The 18588-nt window shown below is 47.2% G+C and overlaps 1 protein-coding gene across 5 annotated transcripts in view; it reads left to right on the plus strand.

The window, feature by feature from the left end:
• The first annotated feature begins 6360 nt into the window (after window positions 1-6360).
• LOC122366193 (serine/threonine-protein kinase ULK3-like) overlaps window positions 6361-18588 on the plus strand; it is a 28180-nt gene continuing 15952 nt past the window's right edge. The window contains exons 1-5 of one of the 5 annotated variants that reach the window (XM_043338154.1): window positions 6361-6530; window positions 8307-8639; window positions 8851-9065; window positions 9378-9509; window positions 9717-9814. In XM_043338154.1, coding sequence (XP_043194089.1) covers window positions 8374-8639; window positions 8851-9065; window positions 9378-9509; window positions 9717-9814 — 711 coding nt within the window. In that variant the 5' untranslated portion in view covers window positions 6361-6530; window positions 8307-8373. The remainder of the gene's footprint in view (window positions 6531-8306; window positions 8640-8850; window positions 9066-9377; window positions 9510-9716; window positions 9815-18588) is intronic. The other 4 variants (XM_043338155.1, XM_043338156.1, XM_043338159.1 and 1 more) reach the window with 4 other exon arrangements.

The raw sequence follows: 18588 nt of genomic DNA on the forward strand, positions 1-18588 counted from the left end.
CTAGTAACCTATCGGCTACCATTCGACGCGCCTGAGCAAGAAAAACAAGTATTGTCTAACGTTTATAATGCCGGGTTGGTTCGTGTTAAAGGGACCCTCCCACCTTCAAAAAAGTTAATGAATTGGCATGAAAGTGATGTCGCTCGGTTCAGAAAGAGCAAAAACGAATATCTACCAAATTTCATAGAAAAATATTCACCGGTTTTCAAGATATTAGACTTTTACTTTTGTTTACTTTTTGGGATCTCCGCTGTTCCTAGCGACTTTATTTGAAAGTGCGGCATTTGTTGCGCGCAAAGCAGCATATACCACCGCGTGCTACAAAACGTTTTAGTCAAACATTTAACGGACGTTCGAAAGCCTGATGACGTCATCAGATTCCCGTAATGGTTAAGAGATAGGGACCACGCTGGTCCCACCCTGCAAGTAAAGGGAAGAAATTTCTTGAACACCATAAAGCTGCGGGGATTACGACCAGGATAAATGGTGGTTTCTGAGCCTGGCCGCAAACTTGGCTATCTCAACTCAAAACTAATGTTAAGGTGGGAGGGTCCCTTTAAATTATGTCTTGCTGGAGCGCAAGGCGTTGTTCTCTGACCGAACTACGTGATGGAGTAAAACGCCCCAGTAGGTCGCGGGGCAAAAAGCTCCATGGGGCGTTTTACCTCATGTGTTGTTCGGACTACTCACTTTCTAATGTTCGGTAGCTGGCGAACAGTACCTAAGTTTCTATGCCTTTATATGTAGGTATTTTTCTCAGCAACTGGGTGGCAAAGGAAGTATTTTGTTAACCCTCGCCCGCACATGCCATTTTCCCATCCTAGAACGCACATGGGGGGGGTTGCCACCCCCCCCCGCGCCATTTCGTTCCTGTTGGAGATAGAGCTTAGCAGTAAAGACCAAAAAGATTCTTTGGGAAGAGGCAAATCCAATGATACCCAGTTTTACCTTCTCAGGTCAGTCATTGACCTTCCAGGTCAGGTCAAACTAAAAAATGTTGCTGTTTTGGGTCACCGTTGGATATCAAGTGCGCTGCTTATCAAATACCGATGACGATGCTGTTTTCTGGTGACAAGCCAGCTAGAACCTCTTTGTCACACTATCCGACCAGAATTTTGCTGCTGAGGTCATTTCAGGTCAAGTTAGGTCAAGGTCAATTATATGTGTTTGTATGTCTGTGTGTGTCTGTGTGTATACTGATGTGTGCACCGATTGTTTTTGGGTCCATATCACATGAAATCATGATCTGAGAAGCTTTTACCAAAAATGCAGTCAAAAAACTTCACAAAAAGTAAATTCAGCTTGCCTAAAACGCAATTATCTTAGATGACCTAGGTTGACCTGGACCCTGACCTTGACCCCTGTACATCGTCGAACAACATGTTCCATGATAGGTGGGAGGTAAGACTGGCAAAAAAGGCCGAAATCAGGGTGTCAAAAGCTCACAAGGCCCATGGCAAACGCAAGATGTTGAGAATTGGCCATTTGGGTCATGACATGACCTGAAAAAGAAGGTCATATCTCCGAAACCAAAAATCACAGAAACTTGAAATTTTCAGTGGACATCAAGAAAGGATAGACGAGCAGCTATACGAAAAATCAGCCTTCTAGCTCTAAAAATGTTGAGTGCAGAGCAGAAAGACTGCTTGGGGGGGTGGCAACCACCCCCCATGTGCGGGCGAGGGTTAACATTTACATTGCAATAATTTATTATTTGGCCTTATGAGGCAGGTGAAAAACCTGCTCATACAATAGTGTCATAGCTGAACACCTGATAGGAAGGAATGTGCAAGTTCAATGCCGTGCCTCCAGAGGTCTAACGGACCTCTCACATAAGACTTGGCTAACTACCAGGGCTGCGGAGTCGATGGATTTTCGGCGACTCCGACTCCGACTCCGACTCCGGCTTTCAAAAACCAGCTCCGACTCCGACTCCGACTCCGGCCAGAATTGTCGACTCCGACCGACTCCAACTCCCGACTCCGACTCCGCAGACCTAGCAGGGCTGCGGAGTCGACAGATTTTCGGTGACTCCGACTCCGACTCCGGCTCGGGTTTCTAAAATCGACTCCGACTCCGACTCCGACTCCGGTCACAACTGTCGACTCCGACCGACTCCGACTCCGACTCCGACTCCGACTCCGCAGCCCTGCTAACTACCATGTTTAACCTTTAATCTAAAGTATGGGACTACTTGCCCGGGCCGTGGGGCGTTTTGCCCTGGGGTTGGGGCAAAATGCCAATTTGCAGTTGCTTCACAAATCACTTCCTAGCTAGGAGTCCGATCATAAGTGAATGAATTTGAGGGGTGCAACTTAGCCCGCGCCCCACTGGGGGGGGGCTATTTATAGCCCCCCCCCCCTCCCGTTTTTCTGCAATAACTTCCAAACCGCTTGACGTATCGACGCCCGACGCCAAACTTTCAGTACCTTCGGCTGCATCAATTTGACACCTTGTGTCAAAATTTGAACTTCGTACCTACCATAGGTCGGCTGGAAATGACGTCAGAGTGACGTCATGTTCGGCCGATTTCGAGCAAAACATTGAACCACGGCAATCGCTCCCAAGAGCTCAGTTTTTAAGCTAGATCCGATTTCTTTGCATGAGAGGACTCAAAATAGACTGCGCTATCAAACTGCTATCTCGGATTTCCGAAATTTTGAAAATTTCGAAAATTTTATATAATAAAATTCAAAATTTATATTTTTACATTTAAAAAAAATGACTTTTGGAAAAAACGGAATATATATGATAGAACGCATTAAAATGACTAACTCTAGCAAGTTTTAGCTAAATATCTTAAAAATGGCCAAGTTATACGCATTATTGCAAAAAATTAACAATTATTAATTTTTCAAATCAATTTTTCAGCACGAATTTGACATCGTACGCCAATATAAATAGCACCATCGTGTTCCTGAGCTCAAACTGCATCCAATAGACACCTTTTTTGTTGAAAAATTTTAACTTCAAAATTTGACCTTTTTTGACCTGAAGTGAAAGTGACCTGACCTAAGCTAAATTTGACTCAAAATGACCTCGAATGACACAGACGACATCAAATTCGAAATGTTTGGCCTAAATGGACCATAAAACATGTGTCACGTGACCGACGGATGATATAATATTTCCGTGACCTGTGATGACCTGACCTTGACCTGAAAATCAAAGTACAAGTTTGGTACCCTCAGAGTATCTAAAGCATCTGTTCACGAGTGTGTGAACCAAAAATGAGCCTGATCTGACTTGTAAGACGGCGGCCAGAGGCGCCCAGAGCCCAAAACGTGAAGAAGCCAAAATGCTAATAACTTTTACTTTGACCTGACCTGTGACGTCATCGGTGACCTCGAGGTCAATGAAATTAGGTTTCGTGCGACAGTTTTTCCGGAGCTATCAGACGCCGTTTGAATTTTGACGATCGGCCCAGTAGTTTCGGAGTTAGGGCGTGTTATACGCAGTAGGGCGTGTTATACGCAGACCCCAGTGGGGCGCGGGTTAAAGTAAAATGTCCAAAGAACGCATTGAGCACAAATTTCGCCTTCAAGGTGATGTGGGACAAAAGTTTTATAGCAAAATAAATTACATATCTGGGGCGTCTTGCCCCAGGCTACCCTAGTCCGGAGTCCCCATGGGTGGAGAATCGTTTTCAAAGTTGGTGTGGCGCCAGTTGCTTGGAACAATGCTTTGTGCTATATAGCAGAAACGTTGACCGCAGCTATAATGCAAATGCAGTTGCCAAAATATTTTATAAGCATATTAGTATCCAGGGGATTACTTGTCTTCTTTCCTGAAACTCACTGTTCATAATCATCATCATCATTTATTACGGAGCGAGCGAAGCGAACGTAGTCGTCTTTCCTTTTCTTTCTTTCTGATTTTTCTGAGATTTTCTGAGAATTTTCTGAGCTTGAGCGGCCGGCCTGCGGACGCTTTTGCGAGGCTTATAGCTCAGCAACCACTTGACCGATTTACATGCGGTAATTTTTGTAGGGTAGCTTCATTCCTTCTACCAAGTACTGGACTATTCCCGATGCATGTGGGTGACATGTGCAAAACGAAGAGGTGTCAGTTTTGCAAAGGTCATATCTCGGTAACTACTTGCCGATTGCGCTGAAAGTTGGCATGTATAGGTAGGCACCCACTAGGCAATGCATACCTATCCATGTGCCAGAGTTGGGGTGCTGCTGCACGTGCGCACGTGTAGGGGTCGATTCCAGATCTCGAGAACGGCTGGACCGATTGCGCTCAAATGTGGTACACGGTTAGGGAGCAGTTAGTAGGGTGCCGTGCACAAGTCAGATGGGACACATTTTGCACGTGCGCACGTGCATGCCGCAGGGTGCCGCTTCCAGATCTCGAGAACGGATGGGCCGATTGTGCTCAAATTTGGCACATCGCTAGAGACCGGTTAGTAAGGTGCCGTGCACAAGTCAGTTGGAGGTACCCCCTCGAAATTTCGCGCGTGCAAGGCCCACCCTCTCGCTCGCTCCGTTAGTCGCCCCCAAAGCCGTTATACCTACTGGTTCTTATGTCCATCCATGGAAAATGTCTTTTCGGGACAAAGGTCAAAATACATGCAAAGATAAAATACGCATACGAAAGCTAATAGTAACATTAAAATGCACAACACTCATACGAAAATTTTATATTTGTTCATGAAACAAGTATTTTTATTTTATATTTTATATTTTTATAAAACTGAAATCCTTAACCCTCGCATGTAGGGGGGTCGGATGCACCCCCATGGTTTTTCGCGAATAACTCGCGCAAAAAGCGGCCGATCGCGACGAATCTTTCAGTACCCTCGAGTTGATCAATTTTACACCCTAAAAATTTCATGACCCTGACCCAAGTGACCTTTGACCTGTGACCTATTTTTCGAGGTCAGAAGGCCCCCTACATATTAGAAGCTGGCAAACGCCGCACACAAGCGAGGGTTAAATTTCATAGTTTTACCCTGCTGAAAAGTTGGTATGGTATTGCCATACCATCTTTCAAGTTGGTGTGGCGCATGCCATACCCGCCATACCACATTCTCCACCCGGCCATGCCTATGCAAGATTACATTTAGGGGAAAGTGGGTGTATTGCGCCCTCCTAACCAATTGCGCCCACCAACATTCCCACGGATTCAATGGCATGTTTAGAATTTTGTGTTCGAAAACATTATTTTCACCACTGGATTGTTCATTTTATGGCCCAAACACTCCGATGAAGCCAATCAGCAAGGCTCATTACGCCATCAAAGATGTTATGGCGTTTTCTTAACTTTTTTGCAGTGTTTTGAACCGTTGGCTATAAAAATTTGCGATATTTGTGTGATTTTCAGAATGATATTTAGAAAGATCAAAACCCTTTTTTCATTGTATTTCACTGAAACCATAAACTTCCTGCAACATCTTTATGATAACTTCTATGCTTTTATTAAAAAGTACCACAATTTTAATTGCGCCCATGGCAATTGCGCCAGGAGGGCGCAAATAGAATAATAGTGTAGCCATTGTATCACGACAGTATGAATGCATCATTAACTGATTGCAATAAAGAAGGAGTTTAATGTCAGGCAAGGGAGCAGCCCGCTGTCGTCAGTCCGCAAATTATTTCTATCGTCAAACTTATAATGCAGCTGCCATTTAGGCTACGACTTGTGGTGTAATTGACAAAATACAACATTTTCAACATGGACTCAGGCGTGAGGAGTGACAGCAAAGCAATGATAAAAAGTAAAAACTGATGCCATTAAGCTGTCAAAACGATAAAAATTATTAATTTTGAGAGAAACGAGTGAAAATTAAACTGAATAGGCGCATACGTTCACATATATCTAGTCGGTTACAGTAAACGTTTTCGTTGCACTTTTACAAGCGTACGGACACATGTAAAGTTATCTACCTGGGCAAAAAACATCGCAAGGTATATCTACATTTATTATTTATCCAGCCTGAATAACATAATAAATGTTTAAGTAAGCCGCAATGACATTAGACTGCCGGGGTGAATGCATTCAGTCTCATTCACTTAGCCATGTTCAAGTATAGGGCGCAATTGGGTTCTAATTGCGCCATCCCCCTGGCGCAATTTACACCAGTTGTTGGCAAATGCGCTAAGGTGGCGCAATTCACCCTCCTTCCCCTACTCCTCATATTATGCCTCTGGTGAAAAAATAGCACAAATTGACAGACACCTGAAACTTATTGCAGTTTGACAAGCATCAACAAATAGAAAGTGGCGCAGCAAGTTCCTTATTTCTGTTCATTAGCATGAAAGTTATGCCAGAGGAAAAATCATGAATGCATGGTGAATACGATGATTTGTCGATAGTACTGCTTCAGATGACAGACAAAAGCTCATGAACACTACCTTTTAATGAAAAGTAATTTTTCTTGAAAAATGCATGAACAAATGCATGGAGTTGAAGTGTTTTTATATATCAATATCTTTTGGTAGGGGCAAGGCCGTATGGTAGGGTAGGGGCATATAAAAGAGACCTAAGGTCAAGATACTTTGATTTGCGATTATCGAGCGAAGCTGGTAAGCATAGTTAGGAGTTGAAACTGGAAGGTTTTGTAATAAATTGGTATGATGCTGCAGCTTTCATGGGTAGAACGTCAAGTAGGTATTAACTTGGATCAGGATTAGATAGGGCAATAAATAGGTATATGTTTAACTTGTAGCCTTGTATCACATCCATCACAATATTCAATTGACTCGATTATTGCTGTTAGTTAGCCACTAGATAGGTACCTAGATAAGCAGTGCAGTAATCCATTATTCTTACATGAGCGGATGAGCCTGCATTCTGACTAGGCCCACGGGAAAGATGTATCAGTATTGCTAAACAGGTGTTTTGACAACTCCATAGGTACATTTGGTCAAACATCTATGTTTCCTTAGTCTGACTCTGAGGAGAGGTTTGATAATACATTTGTTATAGTTCATTTTTTTCTAAGTTCGACCCTCACTGTAAACGCCTCTTTGATCAAAGCACAAGAATTGCTAGCTGAATTTCTGAGAGAGTGTTCAGCTCACATTGATTTCACAGACGATCAACTTTTATCAAAATTATTCCTACCAGGCTCCTATTTTCCAAGACTCTCAGCTCGTATTTGCCTATATTTACGACACATGTATATAAGGCTTAACAGGAGTTATAATTGAAATAATTAATGCATTGCTCAGCATTTTTTTATAATGGCACATCATTGGTGTTCAAAACTTATTTGGAAAATATTATTGATATCTCTAATATGCTGTGCGCTAGCTAGTTTTCTCAGTAATTCAGCTAGTAATTCTTGTGCTGTGTTAAAAAAGATGTTTACAGTGAGCGTCGAACTTAAAAAAAAATGAACTATAATAAAAGCTGCACAACATGAGCTGGCGTGTCCTAGTTAATTGTGGTTGCAACACTTATTTTGTGGACTGTAAGTAATTTTAACCTTGCTAAAAATTACCTGTTTAATGTTTATAGTAGAGTAATACCAATATGCATAGGCATCATAGAGTATAGTAATAACAATTTATATTAGAGGTAGTACCTAATCTGCCTACCACAAGGCGAAAGGTGTTTGCTGTAAAGCAAACAAAGTTGATATAAGGCTCAGTTGAAACTTGAAAGTGCTTGTTACAATGTTAGATTATCTAGCAATAGAGGTTCTGCACTATGTATCAAATCTGTAGGCAAACCAAAGCATGGAGGAAACAGCCTTAGGTAGATGTATTGACTCTTTGCTGTCCCTTAGTCCCCATTCCTGTATTTTCATGTTTGATGTCTGGGAAAGGATTCCAACACTGTTCTTCTGGAACCATGCATGAACATAAATGCTTAACTCTGAAGTAGGTGCTGAAAATGTCACATTTGACACTGATCATGAGGATGTTTCAATTGATTAGGAGTAGTGGCTAAGCCAATGGACTTGGTGTGCCAAAATAGGAATCATGATGATAAATTCTCTTGATGTAGTGAATTCCAGGTCATGTGACATGCATCTACACATGCATGATGCAACTTGGCAATTTAGATGACAATCCAGCTCAATAAACCATTCTGCTGCCCCTTATCATCTTTCACCAAGCTGCCTCTCTATTTGTGTATTTTTTCTTTTGCTGACATTATTAATTAATCATGCTCTGATTTAACCAGACTGATGTTCGCTAAACTTTAGTTTAAAGAGTTTTTTACGCATAGCTATTAGCTATTTGTATCTTCCTACATAATGCATGGCTTTATGTAGGAAGATGCAGTGCATACAGTACAGTGCATTTGGATTTCTTTTGTCATAAAAAGTTCACACTGTTCTCTGTCAATAGCAGAGTCACCAAACCAGCAGAGTAGTCCAGAAGTGAGCTCAGCCGGACACTGGCCAGCAGCAGCGGTATGCCCGGCCCGGGTCAGCCGCCGGCCGCGGCGCCGGCCCCCAGCCTGCCGGGCTACCAGCTCATGGAGCGGCTCGGCTCCGGCACGTATGCTGACGTGTACCGGTGCGTGTGCGGCGCCGACCGCCGCCAGCTGGCGCTCAAGTGCGTGCATCGCTCGCGTCTGAACCGCCGCGCCACCGACAACATCGTCTCGGAGATCAGCCTGCTGAAGCGGCTGCAGCACCCGAACGTGGTCGCGCTGCACGACTTCGGCTGCGATAAACAGTGAGTGTAACACCCTGAAGACGTGTGGGCACGAACTTTAGATAGGGGAACGTCTGATTGTGCATGCTTGCCAAAATTTTCAACATCGGTTTCACGTCCTCGCATTGGTCTTGCCTCGACAAACCAATGCACGCACTGCACACCCTTGTGTTATCGTTTCATCGCGTTCCTCACTCATGGCCCAAAAGTCAAATCGTTTCTCTCTCTACAGCTACGTGTATATCGTCATGGAGTTGTGTTCGGGCGGAGACCTATCCCAGCTGATCCGGTCACGCCGCCGACTGCCAGAGAGTATGGTGCGTCAGTTTCTGCGTCAGCTCGGTCTGGCCATGCAGTACCTGCACTCGCACAGCATCTCCCACATGGACCTGAAGCCGCAGAACCTGCTGCTCACCTCCGACTCGCCTCCGACACTCAAAGTGGCCGGTCAGTGCACGGAGCGGAGGTGATGGCTGGGCGCGCACCTGTGGTGGCGGAGGGTGTTTGCTGGCTTAGCTGGGTGCGACGATGTAAACATTGGTGGAGATGGTGTGAGGCATAAGTTTAAGTGATGTATTTGCTAATATTTACACGACAAAATTGCGACTTCCCTAATCCCTCTAATGCTGCGTAGGACGTTTTCGTATGTCAATCATCAGTGAACTTATTTCGGTGGTGTGGATTTCCGCGTGTTATGCATACTCTGGCTGCCGTAGATGTCGTGTTGTAGCGACTGACTCGGTTCGCCGCCTGCGGTAGATTTCGGTTTTGCCGACTATCTGATGCCCGACGCGGAGACTGAGGGCGGTCTGCGCGGCAGTCCGCTGTACATGGCACCGGAGATTGTCACCAAGGGCGTGTACAGCGCCAGCGCCGACCTCTGGTCCATCGGTGAGTGTGGCAGAAGTGACAATAATCGTCTGTGTAACTGTCAAATTTAGTAACGGTAGGGAGTGATCATGTAATCGTCGAGATGCGGGAACCCAGAGAGGTGGAGTATTATATTGGACTGACAGACTGACAGACTGACTAACTGAAGTGAAAACTTCGGTGATATGTTCACTGAACAAATAATGTCATGCATGGTTCTATTTTCAGGTGTTATACTCTACGAATGTTTGTTTGGAAGAGCTCCCTATTCTTCGTCAACCATTGAAGAACTTCTGAAGAAAATCAAAGAGGATAAACCTGTCGAGGTAGGCATCGACTAATCTCGTTACCAGTCGTCTGCCGTGCAAAGGCAAAAACGCATAACTAACAATTTTGGCAAAATTTGTTTTTTTATACCATTCGATTCCTCTCTATGAGCTACACATGCTCATATCAATATTAAAGTCTATACGTCATTTAATAACTAAATATTTCATATATAAGTTTGGAAAAAGCACACACAACACAATTAGGCAGGCATCCACAGAGGCAAAAACACATAACTTTTACATATCTACTCCCTGCTGGTAATCGTCTGGATTAAATAATCCTCCTTCCAAAACAAAAACGCATATCTGTTGCAGATATGCGTATTGTTGGTCTCCGTGTGCAGTAATGTCTTTGCATTCCAAGAAAAAAACGCATATCTGTGCAGATACGCGTTTTTGGCTCGGTAAACAGTGAACGAGCAACGTAGATGTGCGTTTTTGTCGTGGTGGAGCGATTCTCAATTATGTTCTTTCGACGAACTTTGCAGATATGCGTTTTTGACCGCTTCTCCTGAGCGGAGGTATCGTAGTGAAACACGTGATTCTTTTTTCGATGAGTGAATCAGCCGTGAAAAGGGAAAGGCTCGTAACCAATATTATTTGCGAATGTAAGTTCTTGAATCATTGGATTCCACTATATTATCACAATGAGGACAATGAGATGATCCATTTCATTCAAGTCGGGGGCCCCCTAATCATTAGACCGCCGAAGACCGTGTTAAAATGAGATGAAATCAAGATTGAAAAGACCGGGAGGGCCCATCTCGTTCCCCAGCAGTCTTAGGTATATGAGTCCATAAAATGCCTAGTAGCGCAGCCAGGGTGATTGTGGTGAAATTGCAATGGCACTCAAAAGGCCTCAAAGGGCCCACGGATGGCGTGACAGGGTCCTCGGATGGTCTCGAGGGCCATCAGTTAGCGTCAAATGGCCCTCATCTGGTGTCAAAGGGCCCTCAGATGGCTTCAAAGGGCCCTCAATTAGCGTCAAAGGGCCTCATCTGGTGTCAAAGGGCCCTCAGATGGTGTCAAGGGGCCCTCAGATGGCCTGAAAGAGCCCAAGATGACCTCAAAGGCCTTTCAAATGGCCTCAAAGGGCCCTCACCAACGTCAAACGGACCTCAGAAGGCCTTCAAGGGCGTCAAAGGGCCCTGAGCTGGCGTCAGAGGGCACTGAGCTCGCGTCAAACGGCTTTCCGAAGGCCTTAAAGGGTCCTTAGCTGATGTCAGAGGACCCCCAGCTGGTGTCGGAGGGCCCTCAGCTGGCGCCAAATGGCCATCAGAAGGCCACGAACGGTCCTCAGCTGGAGTCCAACGGTCCTCAGCTGGCGTCAAGCGGCCCTCAAAAAGCCTCAAGGGGCCCTTAGAAGGCCTCAAGGGGCCCTCAGAAGGCCTAAAAGGGCGTCAAAGGGCCCTGAGCTAGCATCAGAGGGCCCCAGCTGTTGTCAGAGGGATCTGATCTGGCGTCAAACTTAAAGAGCCCTTAGCTGGCGTCAGAGAGCCCCCAGTTGGTTCAGAGGGTCCTCAATTGGCGTCTAATGGCCATCAAAAGGCCCCAAACGGTCCTCAGCTGACGTCAAGAGGCCCTCAAAAGGCCTCAAATGCCCCTCGGCTGCTCAAAGGACCCTTAGAAGGCTTCAAAGGGAACTCAAGATACGTCAAACAGCCCTCAAGAGACCTTAAACGGCTCAAAAGTCAAAAGTCTAAAGGCTTGAAAGGGCCCTCTGCTGGTGGCAAAAGGCTCGCACCTGTCAATAGCCCCACGGCCCACAGCAGTGTTTCTAAAAGCCACCACGACGGCACCTGCGAAGCTCCTCACGCCACCTCCAAGGGACCCACACCAGCGCATCTTAAGGGCCTACATCGGCGGCTCTGAGAGTCCCCACACCGACGCCTAGTGAGGGCCACGTACCAGTGACTCTGAGGGCCTCTTACCAGCCTCTGAGTGTCCTTGCCAGCCTATGAAGGGCCACTTTCCACTTGCAGGCCACTCTGCACGGCCACACACATGCCAATGATGGCCCCACCAGTGTCTCTAAGCCCTGAGACCCCGCAACGGCGCCTGTGAGGACCAAAACCAACGCATCTGACGGCCTTCCACTGGCACCTCTGAGCGCGCCACACACCGGTGACTCTGAGGACGGTGACTCAGAGGAGCTCGCTCGCTTCTCTCGCTCGTAAAATACTATGTAACTTAGACATAAGTGTATATTAGGGACACTCCTCGGGCATAAATGATACATTTACTTGCCAATTTTCCACATTTTCTCACGGCAAAGACCGTTTTAAAGAGGCCCGTCTGCCAGTGGGACTAGACCCACCGTGCCCCCTCCCCCCTTCCCATCGAAAGGTCCTGGATACGTCCTTGCCTGGGCTGACCCCGGGCCCCCGGATGACTCGCGGGCCCCTTCAAGAGCGGGTGACCCCTTCTTGGACGAAATCCTTGGTACGTGTCTGACGTACATCGTACGTAGTCCTTCTGATTTGATTCATCGGTCAAATATTTAATATAAGTTATAAGCTGGATCTCTGGTCTGTGATCTCGCATCGTATCAGATACCTATAATGCCATTGCATGTCAATGTGCCTAAATAGGTAAATACGCGAATATGCGTGAAAAAGAGTGCTGCTCCCGCTCCTACACGTCCGGACCAAACAGTGACTGGCCCCTGCTTCCAGCCACCCGGGGCCGGTCGGCTGGCCGGCAGTCCGTCGCTGCCCGGGGCTGATTTCTGAGGGACTTGCAAAAACGCTTATTAATTGAACGTTTTACCATGTTTTACGTAATGACTTAGATGATTAGGTATATGTACCGACTCTGAGACTGTGTCCCCTTTGAATAAAACATGCCAGCGTAAAACAAATATTATAAATGTTTTGAAAATTAAGCTGGTGTTTTGCCATGCATTGACAAAAACTAAAGCTTCAACGCAAATAGTTCATCCCTCAATTACTATATTAGCGTGAAATGTTCAGTGCATTTCTTTCAGAAAAAAAAAATAGTGGCGCATGTTGCCGTGTAAGCATCAAGTCAATTGGCCCAAAACTTTGCTAATAACAAAAGTGTACCGTGTAAACAACATCCCGCCGCCTGGCGCCTCAGCGGCCGTTATCCTAATATAAGGCCTTGGCTGTTATTAGCCGCCTAAATTAAAGACTGTGCCGGCGCCGGACATTTCCGTCTTTGCAATGCGCTGTAACCGCTGATAATAATCGATTCGCTTCTAAACCCCAATGGAGTCTTGCAAATGTACTGGCAATTTAATGATCAAAGAAATACGAAAATCGGCCGGTAAAATTTTGAGTTACGAGGGTTTACCTATGCACAAAATTGCGGCTGAAACTTTCCGCGTCGGCTGATCCCGCCGTAACCGGAACAGGGGGGGGCATAGGGGCCATGCCCCCCCCATGGAGCTCAAAAGGGCCCCCATCGCGGTGTCATAAGTACGGTAAGGGGCACAATAAAAGTAGCGTATAAACTATAAAGTCCACTGGGTTCGCGGGGCCTTTCGGGCCTGAGACCTTGCCGCTAGGGCCCTCTGGGCTCTCTTCATTGGTCATAAAAGGGCCCTTCGGGCCTGAGGCTTTGCCACTGGGCCCTTGGGGCCCTCTCCATTGCAGTGTGGCCAAATTGGTAATGTTGCGGGGAAAGTCACCCCCAATGAAAAGTATAATGACATCCTCAGAAATTTTAAAATTACATCATATTCATCACGACGTTTTTGTCGTGAAATCATACCTACCTAGTGTAGGAATAAAGACTGAAAATGTTCCAATGTACGTCGATTCGCACCGTCATACTCGTACTGTCGCGCTTGCAATGTCGTTTTTTTACATCTTTTACATCTTACGTCGTGGTGTTTCTAAAAGCCACCACGACGGCACCTGCGAAGCTCCTCACGCCACCTCCAAGGGACCCACACCAGCGCATCTTAAGGGCCTACATCGGCGGCTCTGAGAGTCCCCACACCGACGCCTAGTGAGGGCCACGTACCAGTGACTCTGAGGGCCTCTTACCAGCCTCTGAGTGTCCTTGCCAGCCTATGAAGGGCCACTTTCCACTTGCAGGCCACTCTGCACGGCCACACACATGCCAATGATGGCCCCACCAGTGTCTCTAAGCCCTGAGACCCCGCAACGGCGCCTGTGAGGACCAAAACCAACGCATCTGACGGCCTTCCACTGGCACCTCTGAGCGCGCCACACACCGGTGACTCTGAGGACGGTGACTCAGAGGAGCTCGCTCGCTTCTCTCGCTCGTAAAATACTATGTAACTTAGACATAAGTGTATATTAGGGACACTCCTCGGGCATAAATGATACATTTACTTGCCAATTTTCCACATTTTCTCACGGCAAAGACCGTTTTAAAGAGGCCCGTCTGCCAGTGGGACTAGACCCACCGTGCCCCCTCCCCCCTTCCCATCGAAAGGTCCTGGATACGTCCTTGCCTGGGCTGACCCCGGGCCCCCGGATGACTCGCGGGCCCCTTCAAGAGCGGGTGACCCCTTCTTGGACGAAATCCTTGGTACGTGTCTGACGTACATCGTACGTAGTCCTTCTGATTTGATTCATCGGTCAAATATTTAATATAAGTTATAAGCTGGATCTCTGGTCTGTGATCTCGCATCGTATCAGATACCTATAATGCCATTGCATGTCAATGTGCCTAAATAGGTAAATACGCGAATATGCGTGAAAAAGAGTGCTGCTCCCGCTCCTACACGTCCGGACCAAACAGTGACTGGCCCCTGCTTCCAGCCACCCGGGGCCGGTCGGCTGGCCGGCAGTCCGTCGCTGCCCGGGGCTGATTTCTGAGGGACTTGCAAAAACGCTTATTAATTGAACGTTTTACCATGTTTTACGTAATGACTTAGATGATTAGGTATATGTACCGACTCTGAGACTGTGTCCCCTTTGAATAAAACATGCCAGCGTAAAACAAATATTATAAATGTTTTGAAAATTAAGCTGGTGTTTTGCCATGCATTGACAAAAACTAAAGCTTCAACGCAAATAGTTCATCCCTCAATTACTATATTAGCGTGAAATGTTCAGTGCATTTCTTTCAGAAAAAAAAAATAGTGGCGCATGTTGCCGTGTAAGCATCAAGTCAATTGGCCCAAAACTTTGCTAATAACAAAAGTGTACCGTGTAAACAACATCCCGCCGCCTGGCGCCTCAGCGGCCGTTATCCTAATATAAGGCCTTGGCTGTTATTAGCCGCCTAAATTAAAGACTGTGCCGGCGCCGGACATTTCCGTCTTTGCAATGCGCTGTAACCGCTGATAATAATCGATTCGCTTCTAAACCCCAATGGAGTCTTGCAAATGTACTGGCAATTTAATGATCAAAGAAATACGAAAATCGGCCGGTAAAATTTTGAGTTACGAGGGTTTACCTATGCACAAAATTGCGGCTGAAACTTTCCGCGTCGGCTGATCCCGCCGTAACCGGAACAGGGGGGGGGGGGCATAGGGGCCATGCCCCCCCCCCCATGGAGCTCAAAAGGGCCCCCATCGCGGTGTCATAAGTACGGTAAGGGGCACAATAAAAGTAGCGTATAAACTATAAAGTCCACTGGGTTCGCGGGGCCTTTCGGGCCTGAGACCTTGCCGCTAGGGCCCTCTGGGCTCTCTTCATTGGTCATAAAAGGGCCCTTCGGGCCTGAGGCTTTGCCACTGGGCCCTTGGGGCCCTCTCCATTGCAGTGTGGCCAAATTGGTAATGTTGCGGGGAAAGTCACCCCCAATGAAAAGTATAATGACATCCTCAGAAATTTTAAAATTACATCATATTCATCACGACGTTTTTGTCGTGAAATCATACCTACCTAGTGTAGGAATAAAGACTGAAAATGTTCCAATGTACGTCGATTCGCACCGTCATACTCGTACTGTCGCGCTTGCAATGTCGTTTTTTTACATCTTTTACATCTTACGTCGTGGTGTTTCTAAAAGCCACCACGACGGCACCTGCGAAGCTCCTCACGCCACCTCCAAGGGACCCACACCAGCGCATCTTAAGGGCCTACATCGGCGGCTCTGAGAGTCCCCACACCGACGCCTAGTGAGGGCCACGTACCAGTGACTCTGAGGGCCTCTTACCAGCCTCTGAGTGTCCTTGCCAGCCTATGAAGGGCCACTTTCCACTTGCAGGCCACTCTGCACGGCCACACACATGCCAATGATGGCCCCACCAGTGTCTCTAAGCCCTGAGACCCCGCAACGGCGCCTGTGAGGACCAAAACCAACGCATCTGACGGCCTTCCACTGGCACCTCTGAGCGCGCCACACACCGGTGACTCTGAGGACGGTGACTCAGAGGAGCTCGCTCGCTTCTCTCGCTCGTAAAATACTATGTAACTTAGACATAAGTGTATATTAGGGACACTCCTCGGGCATAAATGATACATTTACTTGCCAATTTTCCACATTTTCTCACGGCAAAGACCGTTTTAAAGAGGCCCGTCTGCCAGTGGGACTAGACCCACCGTGCCCCCTCCCCCCTTCCCATCGAAAGGTCCTGGATACGTCCTTGCCTGGGCTGACCCCGGGCCCCCGGATGACTCGCGGGCCCCTTCAAGAGCGGGTGACCCCTTCTTGGACGAAATCCTTGGTACGTGTCTGACGTACATCGTACGTAGTCCTTCTGATTTGATTCATCGGTCAAATATTTAATATAAGTTATAAGCTGGATCTCTGGTCTGTGATCTCGCATCGTATCAGATACCTATAATGCCATTGCATGTCAATGTGCCTAAATAGGTAAATACGCGAATATGCGTGAAAAAGAGTGCTGCTCCCGCTCCTACACGTCCGGACCAAACAGTGACTGGCCCCTGCTTCCAGCCACCCGGGGCCGGTCGGCTGGCCGGCAGTCCGTCGCTGCCCGGGGCTGATTTCTGAGGGACTTGCAAAAACGCTTATTAATTGAACGTTTTACCATGTTTTACGTAATGACTTAGATGATTAGGTATATGTACCGACTCTGAGACTGTGTCCCCTTTGAATAAAACATGCCAGCGTAAAACAAATATTATAAATGTTTTGAAAATTAAGCTGGTGTTTTGCCATGCATTGACAAAAACTAAAGCTTCAACGCAAATAGTTCATCCCTCAATTACTATATTAGCGTGAAATGTTCAGTGCATTTCTTTCAGAAAAAAAAAATAGTGGCGCATGTTGCCGTGTAAGCATCAAGTCAATTGGCCCAAAACTTTGCTAATAACAAAAGTGTACCGTGTAAACAACATCCCGCCGCCTGGCGCCTCAGCGGCCGTTATCCTAATATAAGGCCTTGGCTGTTATTAGCCGCCTAAATTAAAGACTGTGCCGGCGCCGGACATTTCCGTCTTTGCAATGCGCTGTAACCGCTGATAATAATCGATTCGCTTCTAAACCCCAATGGAGTCTTGCAAATGTACTGGCAATTTAATGATCAAAGAAATACGAAAATCGGCCGGTAAAATTTTGAGTTACGAGGGTTTACCTATGCACAAAATTGCGGCTGAAACTTTCCGCGTCGGCTGATCCCGCCGTAACCGGAACAGGGGGGGGGGGGCATAGGGGCCATGCCCCCCCCCATGGAGCTCAAAAGGGCCCCCATCGCGGTGTCATAAGTACGGTAAGGGGCACAATAAAAGTAGCGTATAAACTATAAAGTCCACTGGGTTCGCGGGGCCTTTCGGGCCTGAGACCTTGCCGCTAGGGCCCTCTGGGCTCTCTTCATTGGTCATAAAAGGGCCCTTCGGGCCTGAGGCTTTGCCACTGGGCCCTTGGGGCCCTCTCCATTGCAGTGTGGCCAAATTGGTAATGTTGCGGGGAAAGTCACCCCCAATGAAAAGTATAATGACATCCTCAGAAATTTTAAAATTACATCATATTCATCACGACGTTTTTGTCGTGAAATCATACCTACCTAGTGTAGGAATAAAGACTGAAAATGTTCCAATGTACGTCGATTCGCACCGTCATACTCGTACTGTCGCGCTTGCAATGTCGTTTTTTTACATCTTTTACATCTTACGTCGTGGTGTTTCTAAAAGCCACCACGACGGCACCTGCGAAGCTCCTCACGCCACCTCCAAGGGACCCACACCAGCGCATCTTAAGGGCCTACATCGGCGGCTCTGAGAGTCCCCACACCGACGCCTAGTGAGGGCCACGTACCAGTGACTCTGAGGGCCTCTTACCAGCCTCTGAGTGTCCTTGCCAGCCTATGAAGGGCCACTTTCCACTTGCAGGCCACTCTGCACGGCCACACACATGCCAATGATGGCCCCACCAGTGTCTCTAAGCCCTGAGACCCCGCAACGGCGCCTGTGAGGACCAAAACCAACGCATCTGACGGCCTTCCACTGGCACCTCTGAGCGCGCCACACACCGGTGACTCTGAGGACGGTGACTCAGAGGAGCTCGCTCGCTTCTCTCGCTCGTAAAATACTATGTAACTTAGACATAAGTGTATATTAGGGACACTCCTCGGGCATAAATGATACATTTACTTGCCAATTTTCCACATTTTCTCACGGCAAAGACCGTTTTAAAGAGGCCCGTCTGCCAGTGGGACTAGACCCACCGTGCCCCCTCCCCCCTTCCCATCGAAAGGTCCTGGATACGTCCTTGCCTGGGCTGACCCCGGGCCCCCGGATGACTCGCGGGCCCCTTCAAGAGCGGGTGACCCCTTCTTGGACGAAATCCTTGGTACGTGTCTGACGTACATCGTACAGTATGTCTAAAAAGTATGTCCCCTGGTTTGGCTCTCCCACAGGAGG

The sequence above is a fragment of the Amphibalanus amphitrite genome, unplaced genomic scaffold (assembly GCF_019059575.1).
Source record: "Amphibalanus amphitrite isolate SeventyFive unplaced genomic scaffold, NRLGWU_Aamphi_draft 000790F_arrow, whole genome shotgun sequence".
Lineage (NCBI taxonomy): Eukaryota > Metazoa > Arthropoda > Thecostraca > Balanomorpha > Balanidae > Amphibalanus > Amphibalanus amphitrite.